Source organism: Panthera onca, chromosome D4, assembly GCF_046562875.1.
Source record: "Panthera onca isolate mPanOnc1 chromosome D4, mPanOnc1 haplotype 2, whole genome shotgun sequence".
Classification (NCBI taxonomy): domain Eukaryota; kingdom Metazoa; phylum Chordata; class Mammalia; order Carnivora; family Felidae; genus Panthera; species Panthera onca.
Genome location: NC_138351.1, coordinates 56,512,963 through 56,538,130, shown reverse-complemented (window position 1 = coordinate 56,538,130; position 25,168 = coordinate 56,512,963). Strand labels below are relative to the sequence as shown.

Genomic DNA, 25,168 nt, shown 5'->3' with positions numbered 1-25,168 from the left:
AAACAGTGTGTAATAGTACCTTCAGCTTACATAGCAGTTTTCCTCTTTCTGGTTCTCATTTGATTTTATGGTAGAAGTTTAAAATGTTACGGTATTTGCAGTAACTGATTTTAAAACATCTAGAATAGGTTTTTTTTTTTTTAAAGTAGGCTCCCTGCCTAGCGCAGAGCTAGAACTTATGACCCTGAGCTCAAGAGTTGGTGCTCTACCAACTGTGCCAGCCAGGCAACCCCAGAATAGTTTTTAATATAAGCTGCCTGTGTTAAGTTGCAACATATCACAAGTACTATATAAGCAGAATGAAATCCCTTCTATCCTTTAAAATCAATAACTGTGTAGATAGTTGTTTCAGTAGTGACCAGCAGGTTGGGTGCACCAGATGGGAATGTTGGTGCTGTTAGGAACAGTGATAGTGTTGTTTGGGGTGTATAGAGAATGACATTGGTAGAATTATAATTTTGTAGGGTATAAATACTATTTAACAGTACTATTTTCGTTTTCAGGATTTGGACGTGGAAGAGGGAGAGGGGCAGGAAGATTCACAACACACGGCATGGGGTAAGTCTGAGCCATCCTATTTTTATAGTTATTACTCTCTTTAGGTATTACTCAAGGGTTTTTCTGCCTCTGTCCTGTTCCCAATTTATTTATACTGGTGAATCAGATGTTAATTATTAAAAAGAGAAAGGGCGCCTGGGTGGCTCTGTCAGTTAAGTGTCTTACTCTTGATTTTGGCTCAGGTCTGGATCTTGTGGTTGTGAGATGGAGACACTGTGGGGCTGAGAGCTGAGCTGAGTGTGGAGCCTGATTAAGATATTCTTATTCCCTCCCCGCCCCTCTCACTATCTCACCATCTCACCATCTCTCTCTCTCTCTGTCTCTCTGTCTCTCTCAAATAAAAACTAAGAAAAATTTTTTTAAGTGCCACAAAAAAAAAAAAATTGTGAAAAAGTGAAATGCAAATAAAATTGTATTGTAATAGGCTTTCTGTCCTTGTTTTTTTTTTGTTTTTTTTGTTTTTTTTTGACATTTTGGATTGAATAATAGTTTGTTGAAGTAGTGGGGTATCCTTTACATCCGTGGCCTCTCCCCATTACATGCCAGTAGCATCCTTTCTCAAGTTGTGACAATCAAAAAAAATCTTCAGATATTGCCAGATACTACCTGGTGGGGGGGGAGGGGCATAATCACCCCTCATTGAAAACCACTGCATAAGAGTTAGGTTGATAAATCCAGCAATTGTCTTGAATGGTGAGTTAATGCAATGTTTATATAAAAATGTTAGTATTTTTATTTTATTTTTTTCTAAACAGTGAACATACTATTACTAAACAGGTGATATAATCAATTGTTCATAATTTCCGGTTGTTCTTTTACTTTTTCCTTCTTCTAAAACGTTAGCTCCCCTTTGGGGTGCCTGGGTGGCTTAGTTGATTAAGTGTCCAACTTTATTTCAGGTCATGAACTCACCTCATGAGTTCAAGCCCTACATTGGGTTCTGTGCTGATAGCTCAGAGTCTGGAGCCTGCTTTGGATTCTGTGTCTCTCTCTCTCTTTGTTCCGCCCCCACTCACACTCTGTATCTCTCTTAAAAATAAGATTAAGGGGCTCCTGGGTGGCTCAGTCGGTTGAGTGTCCGACTTCGACTCAGGTCATGATCTCACGGTCCGTGAGTTCAAGCCCCGCGTCAGGCTCTGTGCTGACTGCTCAGAGCCTGGAGCCTGTTTCGGATTCTGTGTCTCCCTCTCTCTCTGACACTCCCCCGTTCATACTCTGTCTCTCTCTGTCTCAAAAATAAATAAACGTTAAAAAAAAAAATTAAAAAATAAGATTAAAAAAAATTTCTTTTCTTTTAAAGCGTTAGCTCCCCTTAGGTTTTTAGGAAAAGTTTTTAAGCTTATAGAAGCCATCTGTATATAGATGACAGTTGAGAAAGGAAGGGAATTGGTTCCAGGAAAACCCTTTTGTCTCTCCTTAGCTCCAGGGTAGCACTGTAGCAGGGGAGGGTCATTGCCTTCAGGTGATACTTCTGTTTCCTGCTTGAGCTCATTGTGGATAAAGGAAAGATGGATACACAAGGGAGCATATTGGCTGGAATACATACTGTGTGTGCCCAGACCAGCTTTTTAAACTCTTTTGTGATTTTTTCAGTTTACATTAAAAAATACTCTTGTGATTTTTTTGTTTGTCAGATACCTCAGTAAAGCTGGAAAAAATTTTTAAATTTTATTCTGAAAATTTTAGAGATAGTATTAATTTGGCCCTAGTTAGACTTCTGAATATGGGTGTTTAGAATTTTAATGGAAAAAAAACCTTAATGAAACATTTTCTTTATATTCACTGTTTTTATACAAAAAGGATCTGGATTCTTACTCTGGGAAATAAACACTTAGTGTGTGTTTAAGTCTAGTCTTAGTTTTAAGGGAAGTTTTCCATGAGAACCCTTATTCTTCCTAATACAGTTATAGTTGTGCACATCTGCTTTAGGATGTGGAGTGCAGCAACTTAGGGAAATAAGGACATCATACAAGAACATATGGAAGGTTCCCTAGGCAACCTCTGCTTTTTAGAAAATCTACATCCTGATAGTCAAGAAGAGTTAGCTATAATTAAATAGGGGAAAGATGGTGAAGTTAGGGAAAAAAATTTTTTTAATGTTTGTTTACCTGTTTTTAAAGCTTATTTTGAAAGAGAGTGAGGGAGGGGCACTGCCAGTGAAGACTCCAACTCAGGGTTCAAACTCAGAAACAGTGAGATCACCACCTGAGCCAAAATCAGGAGTCAGATGCTTAACCCACTGAGCCACCCAGACGCTGCCCCTATTTACCTATTTTTGAGAGAGGGAGGGGAGAGGGCAGAGACAGAGGGAGGAGAATCCCAGGCAGGCTCTCTGCTGACAATGCATAGCCCAAACCTGTAAGATCATGATCTGAGCCAAATCATCCAGATCTGACCTGAGTCAACTGACCATCTAAGGGGTTCCAGTTGCCCCAGTGTGAATTTTATTATATTGGCTTTTAAAAGGACAGGGTATTTGGGGAGGAAGAAGATGATATATGGTCAATGTTGTTATTTTGGTAATTGTTGCACTTGCTTTAATTCTTTTTTTTTTTTTTTTTTTTTTTCCAAACACAAGGACATTTAATCCTGCGGACTATTCAGATTCTCCATCTATAGATGGGTGTGGGACAAAGCCAATAGTTTGGGAAGCTGCTCAGAATGGTGCAGATGAGGGGACTGGTAAGTGTCTATTGTCAAAGATGTGTTTTAAATGTTTGAGTTCTTAACATACAAAGATGTACTGATGGAGAAGAATGAAAAGCAGGCTGCTGTCCTACCTCTGAGACTATTAGCTGGTTCTTACCTCCAAGGTCTCATTTAAAAATCTCATTGACCATAAGGTATTTGATTTTTCCCTTGTGCACTCTGAGGAAGAGGCTTTTATCAATCTGTGTAAGTCAGTACAAATTCACACTCAAATCTAAGTGTGTCAGGGATATATGTAATTTCTTACGGGAAGGTTTGTTACTGAAAAGTATCATTCCTGATGATGGACACAAATTTGGCCAGATAGAGTGGTAGGTGACTAGTAGGTTTGGGCATCAATTGCTTTTGTAGATTTTTTTCTGTATCCTGATGTTTTTGGATTATTTCTTTTTGGAAATTCATGGACAAATACGTGTTAATTGGAGCTTTTAGGATTTGTTCATGATAATACATCATTAACTACTGCAGTTATATTTATAAAAACATAATTTGGCAATTCATGAATTATAACTGAAAATATAAAAGTGTAGTTCAATAAATAATCTAAAAGCAAACCACCCATATAACACCGATTCTGGTCAAAAAACAGGACTGTGCCATCACCACAGAAACACCATCAATGAACTAGAAATCAAGGATACTATAGAAAGGATCAACAAAAGGTATAAAAATGGTTATTTGAAAACACTAGTAAAATTGATAAGCTTACTGTGAGACTGATCAAGGGAAGGAGAAACAGCATACATAATTGGTTATAGGAATGAGAAAAGGGATATTGATATTAATTATAGTTATAATTAAAGTATATATTATGTATAATTGATGGTTTAATATAATCACAATTGTAATTAATATCAGGCATTAAAGTATACTTCATGTCAGTAAATTTTGTGCTAACATTTGAAATTACAGACTAATCTCACTCTTCAGCAAAAATGTAGAAATCTTAAGCCAAAATAATGGAAAACCATTCAGTAAGATAGAAAAGAATAATCCATCATGACCATGTTAAATTTATACTTGGTAATCCTGGTTCTTTCACATTAAAAAATCAGTCATCTCCCAGATACCTATACTCAAGAGAATGGAAGACACGGCTTTACATAAAACCTTGTATACAGATGTTCGTAGAGGCATAATTCATAATGGCCGAAATGTAGAAACAAACCAAATGCCTTTCAGTGGATGAATGGAGGAGTAAATTGTTGTGTATCATCCATACAATGGAATATTCATTCTACCGTACAAAGGAATGAAGTGCTGATGTATGCTGCAACATGAATGAATCTTAAAAACATGCTGAGAGCCCAAATGTCCATCAACTGATAAATGGATTAAGATGTGGTGTGTATATATATGTGTGTGTGTATACATATATACACACATGTATATGTATGTATGTATGTATGATATATGGTCATATATATGTATGATATGTATATATACACATGATATATCATATATATGGTATATTATCATATATACGACATATCATATATGTATCATATATATCACATATATGTATATGATATATATATACACACATGTGTGTGTGTATATATGTGTGTGTATATATATGTATACACACACAGTGGAATGTATGGAATTGAATACTACATGGAGTGTAGTACAATGGAATACTACTTCATGATGAAAAAGTAAAATCTTGCCATTTGCAACAACATGGACGTAACTGGAGGCTGTTATGCTAAGCGAAATGAGACAGATAGGATTTCACTCGTGGAATTTGAGAAAGTTAACAGATGAACATAGGGGAAGGGACGGAAAAATAAGATAAAAACGGAGGCAAAGCATAAGAGACTCTTTTTGTAATTAAATATTTTTTAACGTTTATTCATTTTTGAGAGACAGAGACAGGGTGTTGTGAGCAGGGGAGGGGCAGAGAGAGGGAGAGACACAGAATCTGAAGCAGGCTCCGGGCTCTGAGCTGTCAACACAGAGCCCGATGTGGGGCTCAAACCCACAAACCGTGAGGTTAGGACCTGAGCTGAAGTCGGATGCCTTACTGGCTGAACCACCCAGGCACCCCAAACCATACAGAGAACAAACTGAGGGTTTGTGGGGGTGGGTGGTGATGGTGGTGAGTTAAATGTGTGATGGGTATTAAGGAGGGCACTTTTGGGATGAGCAGTGAGTGTCATATATGAGATGAATCACTCCGTTCTACTCTTGAAGCTAGGACTGCACTGTATGTTATTAACTAACTAACTTGAAAAAAAAATCATGCTTAATGAAGGAAGTCAGTTATAAAGGATCACATATTTTACAGTATATGATTTCACTTGTAGGAAATGTCCAGATCGGGGGGGGAAAAAAAAAGCAGTAGATTGTTGGTTGCTGAGGGTTGGAAACATTTGGGGAAAAATGGGGAATGACTACTAATGGTTTCAAGATTTCTGCCTGGAATGGGGCGCTTGGCTGGCTCTTTCAGTAGAGCATGTGACTCAATCTCTAGAGTTGTAAGTTTGAGCCACATGTTGAGTATAGAGATTACTTAAAAATAAAATCTTAAAAATAAAAAGATTTCTTCTTGGAGTCATGAAAATATTTTGGAATAGGGGATGCCTGGATGACTCAGTTGGTTGAGCGTCAGACTTCGGCTCAGGTCATGATCTCACAGTTTGTGAGTGGTTTGTGTTGGGCTGGATCCTGCTTCGGATTCTGTGTCTCCGCCTCTCTGCCCCACCCCTGCCTGTGCTCTGTCTCCATCCCTCAAGAATGAATAAATGTTAAAAACAATTTTTTTTTAAAATTCTGGAATAGTCATGATTGTTTCATAACTTGTGAATATACTAGACATTATTCAAATGTGTACTTTAAGAGGATGGATTGTACGCTTGTGTGAGTTATATCTCAATAACAAAAATAATTATTTATACTTTTAACCGATTAAAGCTTAAAATTCCTTATTAAAGAAATGTATTTGACAAAACCTAACCTCCATTTCTGATTTTTTAAAAAACCGGCAAATCTGGAATAGAAAGAAATCTTAGACAGGGGATATCTACAAAATATACAGCAAGCATTACAGTAAATGGTGATGTGTTGAATGTTTTTTCTCTGGAAGGAGGTAAAGAGGCTTCCTCTTACTCTTTCTATATACCAATGTACTAGAGGTCCTAATCATTGCAATAAGGACTCAAAAAGTCGAAGGGTTGGAAAGAGTAAAAACCTGTCATTTCTTGAAATGATATAAAAATCTATAGATAAAATATTAAAATTAATAAGGGAGTTTTAAAAGGTGCTAGATAGAAGTTCAATAGATATATTTCTATAGACCATCAACAGAGAGAAAATGGAAAAAAAAAATCTGTAGCCTCAAAAAATTTCAAATGCCTGGCAGTGTAATGATATGCCAGATCATCAGCCTTCTACCTGTGAAAACGTAAAATATAAAATTTTATTTTAAAATATAAAATTGAAGCTCAATCAGTTGAAAGTTGGTCTTCTGATTTGGGTTCAAGTTTTTGATCCCACAGTTGTGCCTTGGCTGCACGCTGAACCTGGAGCCTGCAGCCTGCTTAAGATTCTCATTCTTTCTTTCTCTCTCCCTCTTGTAAAATTAAAAAAAAAAAAAATTATATATATGTGTGAATATGTATATATATATGTGTGTGTGTGTGTATACACACATATACATATTTGTATATATATGTTTTAAGAAGAAATGAATGGAAAGAATATACCGTGTTTATATATTTCATGTCTGGTTGTTGTGAAACTTAGTTTTTACTGACTCTCTTTGGACTTACTAATGGTAGTCTACCTCATGAAAATTTTCCTTGCTGATTTTTTTTAAATGTCAGGTTTATTGAGATATGTTTTATATGCAGTAATATTTACCCTTTTGAAGGGCTATAAGTAGGTGAATTCTAACAAATGCATGTAGTTGTGTAACCAACCCTAAAATCAAGACTTTCTGTATGAGCCGTCAAAAATTGCAAATAATTAAAAAGGAAAAAAAGGTACCATTTATAGTTCATATAAAAACATGCGATATTTATATTAAATCTGATAAAGTATGTCTAGTATTTGTATGCTGCAAATTATGCAACCTGATGAGAAATACCAAGACCCCAAAATGGAGAGAGAGATACTCAGTACTTATGAACTGAAGATTCAGTATGTTATTAAAAAGTTATATTTTTCCTCAAATTGATGTTTACGTGAAGTGTATGTTTAATCAGAATCCTAGCAGATATTTTTTTGGTGTAAATTGAAAATTTGATTTAAAAATTTTCATTTTAGGGTGCCTGGGTGGCTCAGTTGGTTAAATGTCCGACTTTGGCTCAGTTCATGATCTTGGCGGTTTGTGAGTTCGCTTGTTTCAGATTCTGTGTCTCCCTCTCTCTCTGCTCCTCCCTGACTCATGCTCTGTTTCCTTCAAATAAATATTTAAAAAATTTTTTTAAATTTTTATTTAAAGAAATTTGTATTTTGTTTTAAGTTTTTAAGAAATCTCTACACCTAGGGGTGGGTGCCTGGATGGCTCAGTTGGTTAGGCATCCGACTTGGGCTCAGGTAATGATCTTGTAGTTCATGGATTTGAGCCCCACGTTGGGCTCTGTGCTGACAGCTCAGAGCGTGGAGCCTGCTTCGGATTCTGTCTCCCTCTCTCTCTCTCCAAAATAAAATACGTTAGGGGCTCCTGGGTGGCTCAGTCGGATGAGCATCCGACTTCGGCCTGGGTCATGATCTCACGGTCTGTGAGTTCGAGCCCTGCGTCAGGCTCTGGAGCCTGGAGCCGGTTTCGGATTCTGTGTCTCCCTCTCTCTGACCCTCCCCCGTTCATGCTCTGCCTCTCTCTGTCTCAAAAAAATTAAATGTTAAAAAAAAAATTTTTTTAAAAAACCGTAAAAAAATTTTTTTAGAAGAAGTCTCTATACCCAGTCTAGAGCTTGAACTTAAAACCCTGAGATCAAAGTTACCTGTGCTTCCGGCTGAGCCAAGCCAGCCAGTCTCCCTGATTTTAAAGTTTTTATAGAAAAGTACAGATACTGGCGTATAACCCATACGAATTTTGAAAAAGATCAACAAAGTTGAGATAATACCCATCTTAAAATTCCAGCCCTTATTTTTTATGGAAAAGGAAAGAAAACACATCCATACAGAAAACTGTGCATGGTATTTTTAAGTGGTTTTATTCATAACTCTTACTGATTTTTAAATCAGGTTTTGAAACAATGTTGAATTAGTTGTTTAACTGTTAACTTTTCTTTTTTCTCTCCACATCCTCTTCTTTTCCCTTCACCTGTCTTCTCTGGGCTCCTCTCTTTCCCCTTCTTCCCCCTTCTTCCCCCGATTCACATTTAGAGTAGTAGATTTCTTGCTGAAAAACAAGGAAATGTGTTTAATGCAGAATACAGTTAAAGGATGTCAGTTGATAAGAGTGCTGGCGCTGTTTCTCTAGGGGCCTCACAGAATGGCATTTTCTTGTTGGAAACATACAGTTCTGCGTGTGGACCTCAACCATAATTATAGGCTCAGGAACATGACTTGACAGGATTGTAATCAAATCCATTCTTTAGAGGCAGACCCTCCATTATGGAAAATGGAATGACTGAAGGATAGTTACAATAATGATTTATAAGTCGAAACATACTAAACATATTTGTAAAACATTGTAATGGTTTTAACAAGTGGGAAGGGAGTTTGGTGAACATGGGGATGAGAACAAGTGTAGTTGATGCAATTGAATGTTCAAAGGCCGTCTGGCTAATAGGATTTATAGTTGAGGTACAGTGGGCTGTCACAGTATTTTCTTTATTTTTATTTTTTTAACGTTTATTCATTTTTGAAAGAGACAGTGGGAGTGGGGGAGGGGCAGAGAGAGGGAGGCACAGAATCCGAAGCAGACTTCAGGCTCCGAGCTGTCAGCACAGAGCCTGATGTGGGGCTTGAACCCACAAACTGTGAGATCATGACCTGAGCCGAAGTTGGACGCTCAACCAACTGAGTCACTCAGGTGCCCCGGGCTGTCACAGTATTGATTGCAGTACGTTTCCCTCTCCTCGGATGCACAGCCTAGATCAGCTTTGATGCTTTAATTTTGTTAAGTTGCTAAACAGTTTCTCTTCTGATGAACACCTTCATTATTTTGATATGTGAAAACCTTCCATTTTACATTGATCTGCAGAACTGGCATCAAATGCTCATAATGTAGCTCAGGATCTGCCACACAAAAATTCCTATGGACTCAAAGGTATGGTTTTCTTAATTCTTTAGTTAAAAATCTTCAGGGTGGCTGTCTGGCTCAGTTAGTACAACATGCAACTTTTGATCTTGGGGCTGTAAGTTCAAGCTGCCTGTTGGACATAGAACTTAGTCGAAATAAAAAGAATCTTTCAAAATGCTTACAGTGTCTGCCTTTTTAATCAAGGCTAGTTAAGTAGAATTCATCAAGTGAATATTTGTAAAAACTATATTTTTACACCTGCTTGATTAAATATCAACTTAAATGTTTTTTAATGTTTATTTTTGAGAGAAAAAATGTGAGTGGGGGAGGGGCAGAGAGAGGGAGACAGAGAATCTGAAGCAGGCTCCATGCTGTCAGTGCAAAGCTGGATATGGAGCTGGAACCCAAGCACTATATCATGACCTGAGCTGAAGTCGGGTGATGAACCAACTCAGTCACCCGCGTGCCCCTTAAATACCAACTTTTGATTATGGAATTGTTTTACAGATTGGCCTTCAAGGCAGCACAGATTTTTATCTCGTTTTTCCTACATGGCTACCTTAATGTGCTTTTGATAGAATGCTAACATCAAGTTAAATGCAACATAAAGCATGCACCTCAAATTTATTGTTTTAAGCTGAAAATAAATCAATATCATTGATGTTTTCCCATGTTTGAGGTGTAGGTTTATAGGTGAGTAATGGGGAAGAAAGTCTTACTGTAAAAGCCTAATATTTCACAATAGTATTAGGATCAGAGCCTGTATTGTTTTACATGTAATGTCTTGTAATTTTTATAGTCTGTATATTTAGGGTGGGTTTTTAGCTTATTTATTTTTGAGAGAGAGAGCGAGTGAGCACAAGCAGGGGAGGGGCAGAGAGAGAGAGGAAGAGAGGATCCCAAGCAGGCTCTGCACTGTCAGCACAGAGCCTGACCCAGGGCTCAGTCTCTCAAACTGTGAGATCAAGACCTGAGCCGAAGTCAGAAACTTAACTGACTGAGCCACCCAGGCACCCTGGCCCTGGTTTCTGATAAGGGGTTGCCTTCTCTGTGGTCTGACATAACCACTTGTTGCACTTGGTTGTGACTACGTATATTGTCTTCTTATTAAATGTACTCATTCTAACTATAATCTCCATGTCTAAATTTGTGATTATTTTCATAAGACCCTTCTAAGTGTTAGGCCAGTCTCTTTACATATACATATATGAAAGTGTGCTTTAACTGAATACCACTGAATTGGACATTTAAAAATGATCACAATAGTAAATTTTATGAGTATTTTATCACAACAATTTTTGGAAAAATATTTTGTAAACTTTTAAGTTTCTTTTTGAGAGAGAGGCAGTGTGAGTTGGGGAGGGGCAGAGAGAGAGAGGGCGAGAGAGAATCCCAAGTAGACTGCACCATGAGCGTAGAGCCTGATGTGGCACTAGAACCCATGAAACCGTGAGATCATGACCTGAGCCGAAACCCACAGTTGGATGCTTAACCAGCTGAGCCACCCGGTGCCCCAGTATTTTGTAAATTTCAGGATACTTTCGATGTTTTATATAGAGGGTTTTGTAATGCCTCGTCATTGTTTTTCTCCTTTGGAGTATCCCTTCTCAATCTACATTGATCGACCAATTGATGGATCTTCCCAGCTGTTTTCCAGCTTTCAGGATTTGTTAAGTTTTTATTTATTTTGAGTGAGAGGGAGAGTGGGGGAGGGACAGAGTGAGAGAGAGAGAGAGAAAATTGCAAGCAGGCTCAGAAATGTCATCATGGAGCCCAACACGTGCTTGATCTCTTAGACTGTGAGATCATGACCTTAGCTGAAATCAGGAGTTGGATGCTCAACCAACTGAGCCTTGCCAGCTGCCCTGATTTTTTTTTAACATTTTATTTTATTTTATTTTATTTTATTCTTTTTTATTATTTTATTTTATTTTATTTTATTTTTCAACGTTTTTTATTTATTTTTGGGACAGAGAGAGACAGAGCATGAACGGGGGAGGGGCAGAGAGAGAGGGAGACACAGAATCGGAAACAGGCTCCAGGCTCCGAGCCATCAGCCCAGAGCCTGACGTGGGGCTCGAACTCACGGACCGCGAGATCGTGACCTGGCTGAAGTCGGACACTTAACCGACTGCGCCACCCAGGCGCCCCAACATTTTAAAGTAATTTCTATATCAGACGTGGAGCTTGAACTTAACCCCAAGATCAAGAGTTGCATGTTCTTCCAACTGACCCAGCCAGGCACCCCCCCAACTTTTAAGAGTTTTGCTATACTTTATTTTCCCACATAAACTTTCTCTTCCCTTTCTAGCTTTCATTAACTTTTTTTTGTCCTCCACATTTCTAATTATTAATCAGCTGTGTGTGATTTATTGTTTAAAAATATACACCATGATCACCCACAACATTTTTGTCTTTCCAGTGAAATAGGGCTTTGGTATTTAACATCATGCTAAACATGTAGTCTTTTTTTTTTTTTCCCCCAGTTTTTATTTATTTATTTTGAGAGAGTGAAAGCTTGAGCAGGGGAGGGGCAAAGAGAGGAGAAAGTGTTAATGTGAAGCAGGCCCCACACTGCCAGCATGGAGCCTGATGAAGGACTTGAAATCATGAATCCTGAGATCATGACCTGAGCCAAAATCAAGAGGTGGACGGCTGAGCCACCCAGGCGCCCCAAACATGTAGGCTTTTAACCCAGTATTGGTTGGTTGATGATTGATGATGAAGGGTTTCCGAGAAAAATTCCACCATAAATTGTTTCCTACTAAGAGTCTTAAAGGCCTTGAAGATGAATGTTTTAGGAGTGATTTTCGAGCCTCTGCAGTTGTTTTTTCTTGATTAGAATGCTCCTAAAACTGCTTACGTTGAACCCCTGCTTTTTGTAGGATTCCTTAATCTTTAGAGTACTGTCTCCTATGATAAATTTGACAGCATGAACCATAGGGTAGGTTGGATCAAGGTAGCACCAGGAACACTGTATACTGGCTGCCCTTTAAGTTAGTCTCGTTGTGAGTTAAAAAAAAATTATTTTAATGTTTGTTTATTTTTGAGAGAGAAAGAGTGGGAACGGGGGAGGTGCAGAGAGAGGGGGAGAGGGGAGACACAGAATCCAAACGGGCTCCAGGCTCTGAACTATCAGCACAGAGTACGACTCGGGACTTGAACTCATAGGCCTGGAGATCATGACCTGAGCCAAAGTTGGACGCTTAACCGACCAAGCCACCCAGGCGCCCCTAGTTGTGAGTTTTTAAAACTATATATCTACTTAGAGAAAAGTCTTGACGCTATTAAAACATTGGGGATTATGTATCAGTGCCTTGAAGAAAATCACATTGCAGAAGGAATATAAGAGTGGAGAGTAGGTAGATGGTTTGCCTTAGATATATTTAGCTTTGTGTACAGGGTGATCTCTAAGAAGCCTAGGCAGAGGTCTAGAGAACAACTTTTCACTACTGATTTCTGACTGGGACTAATTGTAACTCGTATTTTTTCACTTAAACTAGGACCTCTTCCTAGTTTTAAGAGGCTGTTTGAATTGGGAGTGCATGGGTGGCTCAATCAGTTGTGCTTTTGACTTCGGCTCAGATCATAAGCTCGTGGTTTGTGGGTTCGAGCCTCACATCAGACTCTGTGCTGACAGCTTGGAGCTTGGAGCCTAGAGTCTGCTTTGGATTCTGCGTCTCCCTCTCTCTGTGACCCTCCCCTACTCACACTCTCTTTGTCTCTATCAAAAAGAAAAACCTTAAAAAAAGTTTTAATTCAAAGAGATATTTGGGTCCACTTAAATTCCTAATTGTTTTATGATATTTCTGGAAAAGTTGTGGAAACCATTAAAAGGTATGATGAGTGAACCAGTAGAAAGGATCACACTGTCAGTTCAGAACATTCTGCATTAATGTTTATGATTATTTCAAGGATACATGCAGTTGAGAGGCACAGAAGAACAAACAGTGCCTGTATCCATGTTCTTCCTTCCTTTAATGTATATGTCCCATGATCCATGATGATAGATGACATCTCTCAGTGATGTGTGTAGGGTTCTCACACAGGAGGGAATGTTTTTTAGGTTTGAAATATCTCCTATATAGTAGCATATCTTAGGGGACATTTTACAGAGCGCCATACTGCATACATTCATCAATTCTATGTTTGCCATAACCAGTCCTAAACTAGGGACATCCACCTGAAAGAATTCCATTAGGAAGGACTCTTTTCATAGGTAACACCTTCTGTTTATTCATGAAACAGTTGGTTATTAGGTTATAGACCTAGTTCTAAGGAAGTTAGATCTGGTTACCTGCCCTTTTCTCAATTGTTTTCCACTTCTTCTCTTCCTTTTGTCCTTTGCATACACAAACCTCATTGTAGGTCAGATGCTCAGCTCATTTCTTCCCTGTTGAAGGAGTGAAAACATGCACAGTCTTACTTCCTGGGGGTAGTTATAGTTGATATCTTTGTGTATTTTCTTATGAAATCATTTTCTCTGATTTTTGCACGTATGTATTTGCATGTAAGTCAGCATTTCTGAATACAAATGCTTCTCTTTAAATATTTATTCTGTAAGAATTGTTTGAGCAGATCTTCTGCATCTGCTCATCAGCAATTAGTATATAGCACCAGAATTTATGTGAGCAGGACTAATGCTCAGCTTTGCTGGAGATCTAATTAGGGAACCATAGAATGGACCTAATATCTTTTTTAAGTTTATTTATTTTGATAGAGAAAGCATGAGCAGGGGAGGGGCAGAGAGAGAGAGAGAGAGAGAGAGGAAGAATTCCAAGTAGGCTCTGCACTCTTAGCGTTGAGCCTGACATGGGTCTCCAACCCAGGACCGTGAGATCATGGCCTGAGCTGAATCCGAGTTGAACACTTTCTACTGAGCCATACCAGGCACCCCTTTAATATCTTACAAAGAGGATGCATCTATAAATTCAGTAGTTCAGTAATCTACCTGAAATTAAGATCCAGCCAAGCCAGCTTCATAATGAATTTTGCTCTGTTTTAAATGTTACATATCATAAGGCTCTCATGGTTAAATATGTGTATTTGTGCTATGCTCATACTTTATTAATCATGGCAGAATTGCTTGGATATGATCTACACTGAAGCAAAATTAGTGTGAGACTTTGCTTTCAGTTTATGTGGATAGTATCTAGCTAAGTTGAATTTGACTACATGGCATTTTATTGAGAATAGATCAGGAGCTTCATATTAGATTGTAAACTAAATTACTAATAAGATTTATGACACATTTTATACAGTATACGATAGAGAATTAGTTGGAGTGAGATGATATTTGACTTTGTGATGTAAACTATGATTATTGTCAGCAGGGGCCTGGAAGAATTCGGTGGAAGAGTGGACAACAGACGACTGGACTGAAGATGTAAGTATTTAGCATCAGATTAGATCTGTCTTCCTCTTGTTTTCTGGTAAGGGCATGCATTCTTTGAAAAAGCTGGAAACATCTTGTAGTTGCCCATGGCTCTTTTTCAGACATGTGATTATCGTGTTTTTAAGATTTTTAAGAAATTTGGTTTTGATTCAGGTCATGATCTCATGGTTTGTGAGATCCAGTCCTGCTGTAGGGCTCTGTGCTGACAGTGAGGAGCCTGCTGGGAATTCTCTCTCTGCCTCTCTCACTCTGCCCCTCCCCTGCTCATGTTCACCTGCCTGCCCTGCAGATAGATAGATAGATAGATAGATAGATAGACAGACAGACAGACAGACAGACAGACAGACTGACTAACAAAAATTGACAAGATGTTAGGGATGCCTGACTGGCTCAGTCTGAAGAACATGGGACTCTTGAACTGGGGGTCATGAGTTCGGTCCCTATATTGGGTGTAGAGATTACTAAAACATAAACTTAAAAAAAAAAAGATCAGGTGTTAAGTAGGCCTAAAAATCATTTTTTAGCTTATCTTTTGTTTTTAAATGTTAAAAAAAATTTTTTTAATGTTTATTTTTAAAAAAAAATTTTTTTTTAATGTTCATTTATTTTTGAGACAGAGAGAGACACAGCATGAATGGGGGAGGGGCAGAGAGAGAGGGAGACACAGAATCTAAAGCAGGCTCCAGGCTCTGAGCCATCAGCCCAGAGCCCGATGTGGGGCTCGAACTCACGGACTGCGAGATCGTGACCTGAGCTGAAGTCGAATGCCCAACCGACTGAGCCACCCAGGCGCCCCAGTGTTTATTTTTGAGACAGAGAGCGACAGAGCATGAACAGGGGGAGGGTCAGAGAGAGGGAGACACAGAATCTGAAGTAGGCTCCAGGCTCCGAGCTGTCATCACAGAGCCCGACGCGGGGCTCGAACTCATGGACGGTGAGATCATGACCTGAGCCGAAGTTGGATGCTTAACCAAGTGAGCCACCCAGGCACCCCTGTTTTTAAATTTTTTTAATGTTCATTTATTTTTGAGAGAGAAACAGAGACCGAGCATGAACAAAGGAGGAGCAGAGAGAGAGGGAGACACAGAATCCAAAGCAGGCTCCAGGTCTGAGCTGTCAGCACAGAACCCAATGCAGAGCTTGAACTCAGGAGCTGTGAGATCATGACCTGAGCCAAAGTCAGACGCTTAACCACCCAGGAGCCCCTGTTTTGTTCTGATAACTATTGCCCTGGCCTGTGAATGTTTATTTTTTATAACATTTTAATTAAAGGAGATAGTGTTTTGGTCACAGTTGAAATTAACTGATTCTGGTTCTAGGCCCAACCCCTTCTTCTTAAAACTAGACTAGCTTTTTATATTCATTTATTTGATAACCATTTTTGAGTGTACTACACTAGCTTCTCAGTGTTGATCTATAACTCTGGGCTCAGCATAACATGCTCTTTGATAAAAAAAGATTTAATTTTAAAAAATGTAACTGAACTAATAGCCCTATACCATATTTTATATCATTTTTCTGTTTGACCCTCAAGGTCCAGAACATGTATGTATGTGATAGACTGGTAGAGCAGACATCATGATGGAGAGTAAAGGCCCTATAAGTATCGATCTTTAATATAAAGTGACCCAGTCTTTGAAATTGTTGAGATTATTTTTCCCTGTCTTAACATTCTGTACTCACAAGTATATCTTTAAAATTTTATTTATTGATATTTATTTATTTATTTATTTAAAGAGTTTACTTATATTATTTTGGCAGGGAGGCGGTTAGAGAAAGAGAATCCCAAGCCTGCTCTGTGCTATCAGCACAGAGCTCCACACGGGGCTTGATACCGATCTAAAAAATTAAAAAAACAGGGGTGCCTGTGTGGCTCATTGAGTTGGTTCAGCTCATGATCTCATGGTTCGTGGGCTTGCCCTTGTCAGGTTGTGTGCTGACAGAAGCCTGGAGCCTGCTTCAGATTATGTGTCTCCCTCTCTTTGCCCCTCCCCTGCTCATGCTCGTTTGTGCTCGCTCTCTCTCTCTCTCTCTCTATTAAAAAAAAAAATAATGGTTATTGAAACATGAGTAATCTAAGGTGCCAATCTAAAATTACTTGAATTATTAACCTTTCCCTTCCTTCTCCTTTTTAAAATTTTCTTTTAAGTAAGCTTTGCCCAGCATGGGGCTCAAAGCCGCATCCACTTTAAATAATTTTTACATATTTCCTTCTAGTCTTTTTCTTTTCCTAAATATTAAATTACGGCTTGTGTCTTTTGAAATCTGAGAATGCTTCCATTTTACATAATACTTTCTTTAAACTATTTTATTTTATTTAAATGTTTATTTATTTTTGAGAGAGAGATACAGAGAATGAGCAGGTGAGGGGCAGAGAGAGGGAGACAAAATCCCCAGCAGGCTCTGTGCTCCCAGCGGGCTGCTGCAGTGTCAGTCATGACCTGAGGTGAAACCAAGAGTTGGATGCTTAACTCACTGAGCCAGACAGATGCGCACAAAGATAGTATTTTTATTTTAAAGTAACCTCTACACCGAACATGATGCTTGAACTCATGACCTCAAGATCAAAAGTCATATGTTTTACTGACAGCCAGTCAAGTCCTTTTTTTTAAAAAAAGAGGGAGGAAAGAATTTAATTTTCTGTTTTCTGCCAGGGTCAGATAGGATGTTAGTGATTAATGGTGGTTCTAATTTGATTTGAACTAAAATATTTATGGCTTTAGATCTTCTCTGTCATTGCATTTCACAGAGTTATTCCTTTATTGCTTTTCTCTGTGTCTTACAGAATCTTACATGGTAGATAGAGTTGAGGCAAAAATAGATTCCTTGGTACTCTTCAAGATACTACCTTGAAATAGGGTGTAAGCTCTTCTTGTTCAAGCAGTAATCTATTCAGCACTTTTTATTTGTTTTTCTAGAAAGTGAACACCTACTGCCTGCTCTGCCCCTATCATAGTTTTAATTTGTGAGGGCAATCTGATTTTTATCCAGTATTTCAGAGTTCTGAGACATTTAGAGTTAATATGTATTATAAAAGTCTTTGAGAAATATTTCCTGCAGTTACATTATCTCATTATATCAACTTTTCAGCCTTTAAACACTCATGCCCCACTTTGAAAATGTGAAAAGAGTCTACCTTTCAATAATGTCAGTTAAGGTTTCAAAAAATTTTATTCTGGGTGCCTTAAAACATCAAAAGGTGGAGGGTGCCTCAGTGGCTCAGTTGGTTAAGTATCCGACTCTTGATTTGGGCTCAGGTGATCTCAGGGTTCATGGGTTTTAGCCCCACATTGGGCTCTGCACTGTCAGTGTACAGACTACTTGAGATTCATTCTCTCTGTCTCTCTGTCTCTCTCTCTGCCCCTCCCATCTTCTCTCTCTGGAAAAAAAAAAAAAAAAAATCCCGCAAAACTTCAAATGGCATTTAAATGATACGCATGAATTGAAAATAATTATGTTCAATGAAAAAAGTTAGACAAAAAGATTGTTTGCTTATTTATTTATTTAACATTTTAATTTATTTTTGAGAGACAGAACCCAAGTAGGGAGGTGCAGAGAGAGAAGGAGACAGAATCCAAATCTCAGCTGTCAGCCCAGAGCCGGACGCAGGGCTTGAACTCAAAAACTGTGAGATCATGACCTGAGCAGAAGTCAGACGCTTAAATGACTGAACCACCCAGGCGCCCCTTATTTATTTTTAAAGTTTATTTATTTTGAGAGAGTAAGAGCAAGAGTGGGAGAAGGGCAGAGAGAGGTAGACAATCCCAAGCAGGCTCCATGCTTTCAACACAGAGCCTGATGTGGGGTTTGGTCTTACAAACCGTGAGATCTTGACCTGATCTGGGATCAAGAGTCAGATGGTCAATAGGCTGATCCATCCAGGTACCCCAAGATTGCATATTTTAAAATTCTAGAAAATAGAACCCTAATCTGTAGTCACAGAAAACACATTGGTGGTTTCCTGGGGACTAAGGTGAGTGGTGGGAGGGATTGATTACACAGGGACAGGAGCAAACTTTTAGGGTAATAAATATGTTCATTGTCATGATTTTGTGATGATTTCATGGGCATATAAATATGACAAAACCCAGTTATTTGCTTTCGATATTTGCAGCTTATTGGATGTGATATACCCCCAATAAAGTTGTTTTTATAAAAAACAAGGAAACCTATGACTTAATAAAAAAGAAATACAGATTACTAATAAATGAAATACTAAAACCATCTGTTTGGGGGAAGAAGAAACATCAGTTTTTTGCTCTTTCAAACTTTTGGCATTTGTGGTGGTTTTACTGGTGTTTTCATTTTGTATAATGTCAAATAGAACAGCGTGACTAGGACTTGAACCCTGGTCTGACTTCATTGTTTCTCTGATGTGAAGTCCTTTTTTCGGGTTTGTCAATTTAAAAATTACCTTCCCCCTAACGAAATTGTTATGATCACTTGTGTATTTCTTCTGTTTTAGACCACTTTTTGGGTGAAGTGTAATGAGAGTACTGGTGACTAAAAATTGTCAGAAATTTTATTAAAATTTTATTTTATCATTTTTATTTACTTTTTTGAGAAACAGAGACATTATGAGAGGGGGTGGGGCAGAGAGAGAGGGAAACACAATCTAAAGCAGGCTACCAGCTCTGTCTGAGCTGTCAGCACAGAGCCTGACGTGGAGCTTGAACTCAAGAACTGTGAGATCATGACCTGAGCCAAAGTCAGACGCTTAACCGACGAGCCACCCAGGCGCCCCAAAATTGTCAGAAATTGGATACATTTTGGGTTTTATGTTATGTAAAATAAGAGCAAAGTATTTTTTTATTCGTTTCCATACAGCTTTCTGAAACAAAAGTCTTCACTGCCTCAGCTGTTCCAGCAGAGAATCATGTCACACCTGGGCAAAGGTAAACACTTTTTGTCCCCTTTTGTTTGTTATTCAAAGCATAATTTAAATTTCTTACTCCAGAAATTTGTTTTGGTTCTCAGGTCTCTTTCTGTTTTTTCCTTTTCTTGAATCTCTTCCTGTTTTTACTATTTTCTTCTGAGAATTTGTTTTATCCTTAACCTTCCTTGTGAACTGACATAGCCTACATCATTATCTACTTAGTTGTATCCACTAATGAATTAAAATAGCAATTATGTGTGTGATTTGTTATCATTTGTGGTAGAGATTATATTAAGCCTATTTATGGTGGTTCTTTTTTACTTTGGTAAATGCAGTATATTGTTTGACAGATAAACTTAATACAAAATACCTTTGGTTTTCTGTGTGTAATACCATTTATTTAGGCATTCTCATACTAATACAAATTTCTCATTTTATGTGGGCTCTTCTATTTCTTTCCTCTCCTCTCCTCCCCTTTCCCCTTCTCCCTTCTCCCCTTCCCCTCTTCCCCTCCCTCCTCCCCCTCCCCTCTCCTCTTGTTCTTCAAATGTTTATTCATTTTTAGAAGGAGAGAGAGCAAGCCGGGAAGGGGCAGAGAGAGATGGAGAGAGAGACTCCTAAGCAGGCTCTCTGCACTGTCAGCATGCAGCCTGACATGGGGCTCAATCTTATGACCTTGGGATCATGACTTGAGCTGAAAACAAGAGTTGGACGCTCAACCGACTTCAGCCACTCAGGTGCCCCAGGATCATTTTTATTTAAAAAAAACAACAACAACAAAAACCTCCGATACTTGATAACGGCTTGGGTCATGACCTCACGGTTGGTTAGACTGATCTCTGTGTCCAGGATCTGCACTGACAGTACAGAGCCTGCTTGGGATATTCTCTCTCTCTCTCTCTCTCTCTCTCTCTCTCTCTCCCTCTCTCCCTCTCTCTCTCTCCCTCTCTCCCTCCCTCCCTCCCTCCCACTCCTAAAAATAAATAAACATTAAAAAATATATGAAGCCCCTTCTCTATTCACTGAAGCAGAGGAAAGGATGGGTTCAGAGGTCACAGTTGGGCATGGGAGGGAATTTAAAGAAAAAAAGAAAAGAAATATACTTATTTAATGGTTAGTTAATAGACAGTGCTATACTATATTAATACATCTTACCAACTTTTTGGAATAGAACTTGCTGTATTGTGTGTGTGTGTGTGTGAGAGAGATAATGCATCTTTTGAGATGGGTTATATGTAATATAACTACCCTGTATTTATATCCTTGGAGTTAGGATATCATAAGTATAACATCACCTGGGGATCCAAAATACTAGTCTGGTACTTTAACCTGGTTACAGGAGAGTAAGTGTGGGTAGTGCATAAGGAGAGGAATACAGGCCTAGGAACTTTGATCTTTATTAGATAGTAGTGGGCCTTGAATTATTTGACCTTCCAGAATCTGCCTCACTGGCATGGTGAGCGTTTCAGACAGGAGAACTGAGTGGGAACTGGCCTTTGAAATGGTTTAAGGGAGCAAATTACCTTGTTAGTAAATTCTGAGCACCTTGCAGTTTCTGTGGAGGAGTTAGTAGCTAGTTCACTCACATGTCAGGTTGTATATATCTTGAAGATCATTTCTTCCTCAGGCTTTTAGGTTTTCAGGCCGTAAGTTTTAAGTTGGAATATCTGTTTTTCTGGGGACATTACAAGTGTTCTAGAGAGGATTTGTTACTGTGTTTTCCCCCCTGAATGTTTAAGAGAGAAAATTATTGGAGATTTATATAAGCTTAAATATCTTATACCGTAGAACGTAGAAATATTTATGACTGTTTGGATTGTCTACTATGGCTGTGGTTCTCAATCCCTCAAAATAGAGATTCACCCTCTTTGAGGCAAGTTGAAGAGACACTGGTTCCAAGTAATGAATGGGGCAAAGTATTCTAAAGAAAATGAGCCAAACTTCAGAATACTGTTTACTCAATTGCTCCAGGTTTTCAAATGAGTTGTTATTGTGCTATTTCTGTGGAACTACCTCAATGCACCTTTTCATTTCTCTTCTCTTCAAAGCCCTGCTTTAGTCTCTGTGGCTTCATATGCTTTTTTTTTTTTTTTTTTTTTTTTTTTTTTTTTTTTTTTTGGTCATTGATGCTGTTCTTTTGGCTCCTTTAAACTACAGTTTCCAAAAGTTTTCCTCACTTAAATTATAACTTTTTTAAAACTTTATTTATTTAAATAATCTCTGCATTCAGCGTGGGGCTTGACTTATGACCCTGAGATCACCTCACTTAGATTATTTTTAACATGAATTTACTTTATATTGATACACTTCTCAAATTCATTGTTGGTAAGATGTGCTTTTGACTCATTCCTCATTTGCTTTTTGTCTGCTTAGCATTGATCTGGTAGCCTTGCTCCAGAAGCCTGTTCCTCCCAGTCAAGCCTCAGAAGTCAACTCCTTTGAAACTTCCCAACAACAGGGCTTTGGCCAAGCCCTTGTCTTCACAAATTCTCAGCACAACAATCAGATGGCACCAGGGACTGGCAGCTCCACTGCTGTCAACTCCTATTCTCCTCAGAGTCTGGTAACTCACTTTTATTTTAGTATGGGATTTGAAGGACTGTACCCATGAACAAATGTATTCTAGAATGACACATGCCTGATAATTATTTTCTAAATACAAAAATATTTAGACGATCTCAGTCCAGAAAACAATGATGTGATACTTTCCAAGCACATATCTGATGATTCCATGTGGAATTCAACTACTCTGAGTTTCCTGGACAATGATTTTTAAAAAATGCTTCTTTATGATTAGTTGAAATCTTTTAAGTCTTAATCATTGAGGCATCCTTCTTATTAATAATTTTTTTCTTGTATTTTCTTTGAAAGTCTGTACTTAAGACATTAAAATTTTCATTTGTTTTCCAGTGTAATAAAATGCAAATGTTTGTCAGTATTGGCTTGCTAAAATCATGCTAAAACAGTTCTTTCTAAGTCTAGGAAGGCTTTTATTTTTTGCATTTTTAATTGTTATTCATAAAATTAGTGTATCTTTTCATAAAACTTCACTTTGTAGCAGAAGCCCTTTTAATGTGGATGTGTTTTCCTTAAAATAAGGGTCATCTGCCGCTTGCATATCTGACTTTAATTTCCTATGAGAATTTAGCTCCTATCAGAAAGGACTTCAGGAACTGTTAGTGAAGGATATGAAGATAACCAAAGAATGTAGTTGCAGAATAATGGTGAACTGAAGGCCCTAACTGTAGGTACTGCTCAGTTGGCAGTGAGGTGTTCTCAGTTGGAACACCTCCAAATACAGATCCACAGCTTTCACTAGTGGTAATTATTTTTGTTCATTCTTTGTTGTGTTTTACCTGAAATCCATGGTTGAGAAACAGAATTTATAAATATGATAATAATCTTTCTCTCCTACTTGACTCAAAAATCATTTGCTGCACCACTTCATAAAATGGAGAATTTAATATGTAAACTTTTCATTGTGGTGTTCTACTCTGCACAGCCACGTTATGTCATGTATAACTGGCTTGAGAATTTGGCATTTTTAGTACCACTGATGATTGTGTACGAGAGAATGTGAGTGCTTGAAGTGGGACAGCCCAAGGCATGATGCTATCTCTATTTTGAGGGGGTCTCAAGTTTTTCTTTTTTTTTTATAAAGATTTTATTTTAAGTAATCTCTATCCCCAATATGGGCTCGAATTTATAACCCCAAGATCAAGAGCTGTATGCTTCACCAACTGAGCAAGCCAGGTGCCCCAGTACCCTCATGGTTTGAGGTGAACCATCCCTGTCCTTTCTTCCTCCGATGTCTTTCTATCTGCTACTGGTCTGCTGATGTAATGTCTATGCGAACTGTTGGAATCTTAGCCAGGCCACTCAGAGCATAGGTAGGACATGAGTTTTGTTTGTTTTATTATTTTGTTTTTTTTTCTTTTTAGGGCATGTGTTTTTTGTTTTGTTGTGTTTCTTTTTTAACAGTGCCTTCAGGTGTGTTGCCTTTTGTAATGAACAATACCTTGAGAAACTGGAACAAGTAATGTTTAGCATATTAGAGGAGTGGTGCTCAACCTACTGTACTTTCATAATCACTGGGGAACTTCAGTAAATAACAACAGTAGTAAGGATAATAAAATAATGCCAGAGTCTGCACAAACCAAATAAGTCAGAATCTTGGGATTGCGTGTTGGGCATTTGTGTGTATTTGTGTATATGTGAGTGTAGGCATACTTGTGTATCAATACACATTTTTAAAGCCCCCATCTATTGAAGTGTAGGTGAAATTGAGAAGTCCTGTGCTAAATGTTAACCTGAAGCAAGGTGCTAGTCCTTGACTCAGTGATTTCATTATGTTGTAAAACACACAGAAACTGCATTTGATAGTATTGACTAACGCAGGGTAGAAATTAGGTAGGAAAAGAGGAAGAACAAAAGCATCATTCTGGAAGCCTTTACTGAACAAGTGGGCTTGAACTGGGTTTTTGGATTTGTAGCCACATAAGACAGGTGTTTTGGCAGCATGAAATAGCAAGGATTCTAAAGTAGTGATAAATAATGTTAGTAGATTGTGTGATGTGCAGTAACTCCCTACAACTTAAATGTTTTACTCAAATTGGAGAATTTGGTCTTCCTTAGAACAACTGGGATACTCCATGCCTTTGGATATTGTTAACAGAAACAATTATTTCAGCTTTCTACATCTGATCTCTTAAGAGAATGCAAGTCATTTCTATTTGTGACCTTTTAAATGGTTTTGAAAGGTTTTTCTTGGGGAGGGGGGCTTGAGAGCGAGCGCTCAGAGCATAGATGGCACAGAGAGGGGAGAGAGAATCCCAAACAGGCTCCATGTGTCAGTGCAGAGCCCAGTGAGGGGCTTGCACAAACCATGAGATCATGACAAAATCAAGAGTTGGACTGAGCCACACAGACACCCCTTGAAAAGCTATTTTTTGACAACTTATCTTTTTCAGAAACTGAATGATCTTGATAGGTAAAAATGAAGTTGATCTGCTGTTGTGTTCACTAGTCCTAGGGTCTCATTCTCCTTGGATATTTTCCCAATAGTTTATTTTTGCTTTGGTTTCCCTTGCCTTAGGAGATGTATCTAAAAAATGTTGCTATAAAATGATTATTGAAATGTAAAAAAAAAAAAAATAAAAATAAAAAAAAAAAATAAAATAAAATAAAATAAAAAATGTTGCTATGGCTGATGTCAAAGAAATTATTGTTTTTGTTCTCTTCTCGGATTTTTATGGTTTCAGGTCTCATATTTAGGTCTTTAACCCACTTTGAGTTTATTTTTGTGTACGGTGTTAGAAAGTGGTTATAAAGTGGTCTTTTACATATATCATTCTCTTTGGATCTTGGTATGTGACCTGACAGGATAGATGGGGGAGGTGTAACATTTTCTTTTGTATACTTGTGGAGCATTTTT

The 25,168-nt window shown here is 38.1% G+C and overlaps 1 protein-coding gene and 1 non-coding gene across 10 annotated transcripts in view; both read left to right on the top strand.

Annotated features, from left to right (window-relative positions):
- UBAP2 (ubiquitin associated protein 2) overlaps positions 1 to 25,168 on the top strand; it is a 111,564-nt gene that overhangs the window by 60,684 nt on the left and 25,712 nt on the right. For 5 of the 9 annotated variants that reach the window (XM_078436738.2, XM_060609485.3, XM_060609481.3 and 2 more), the window contains 6 exons: positions 504 to 558; positions 3,137 to 3,240; positions 9,425 to 9,490; positions 14,794 to 14,849; positions 19,686 to 19,753; positions 22,108 to 22,297. In XM_078436738.2, coding sequence (XP_078292864.2) covers positions 504 to 558; positions 3,137 to 3,240; positions 9,425 to 9,490; positions 14,794 to 14,849; positions 19,686 to 19,753; positions 22,108 to 22,297 — 539 coding nt within the window. Of the gene's footprint in view, positions 1 to 503; positions 559 to 3,136; positions 3,241 to 7,536; positions 7,601 to 9,424; positions 9,491 to 14,793; positions 14,850 to 19,685; positions 19,754 to 22,107; positions 22,298 to 25,168 lie in introns of those variants that run through there. The other 4 variants (XM_060609482.3, XM_060609490.3, XM_060609484.3 and 1 more) reach the window with 4 other exon arrangements.
- On the top strand, positions 22,416 to 22,498 carry LOC132663969 (small nucleolar RNA SNORD121A). The gene has a single exon (XR_009603356.1). It is a non-coding gene; the product is annotated as a small nucleolar RNA SNORD121A (small nucleolar RNA).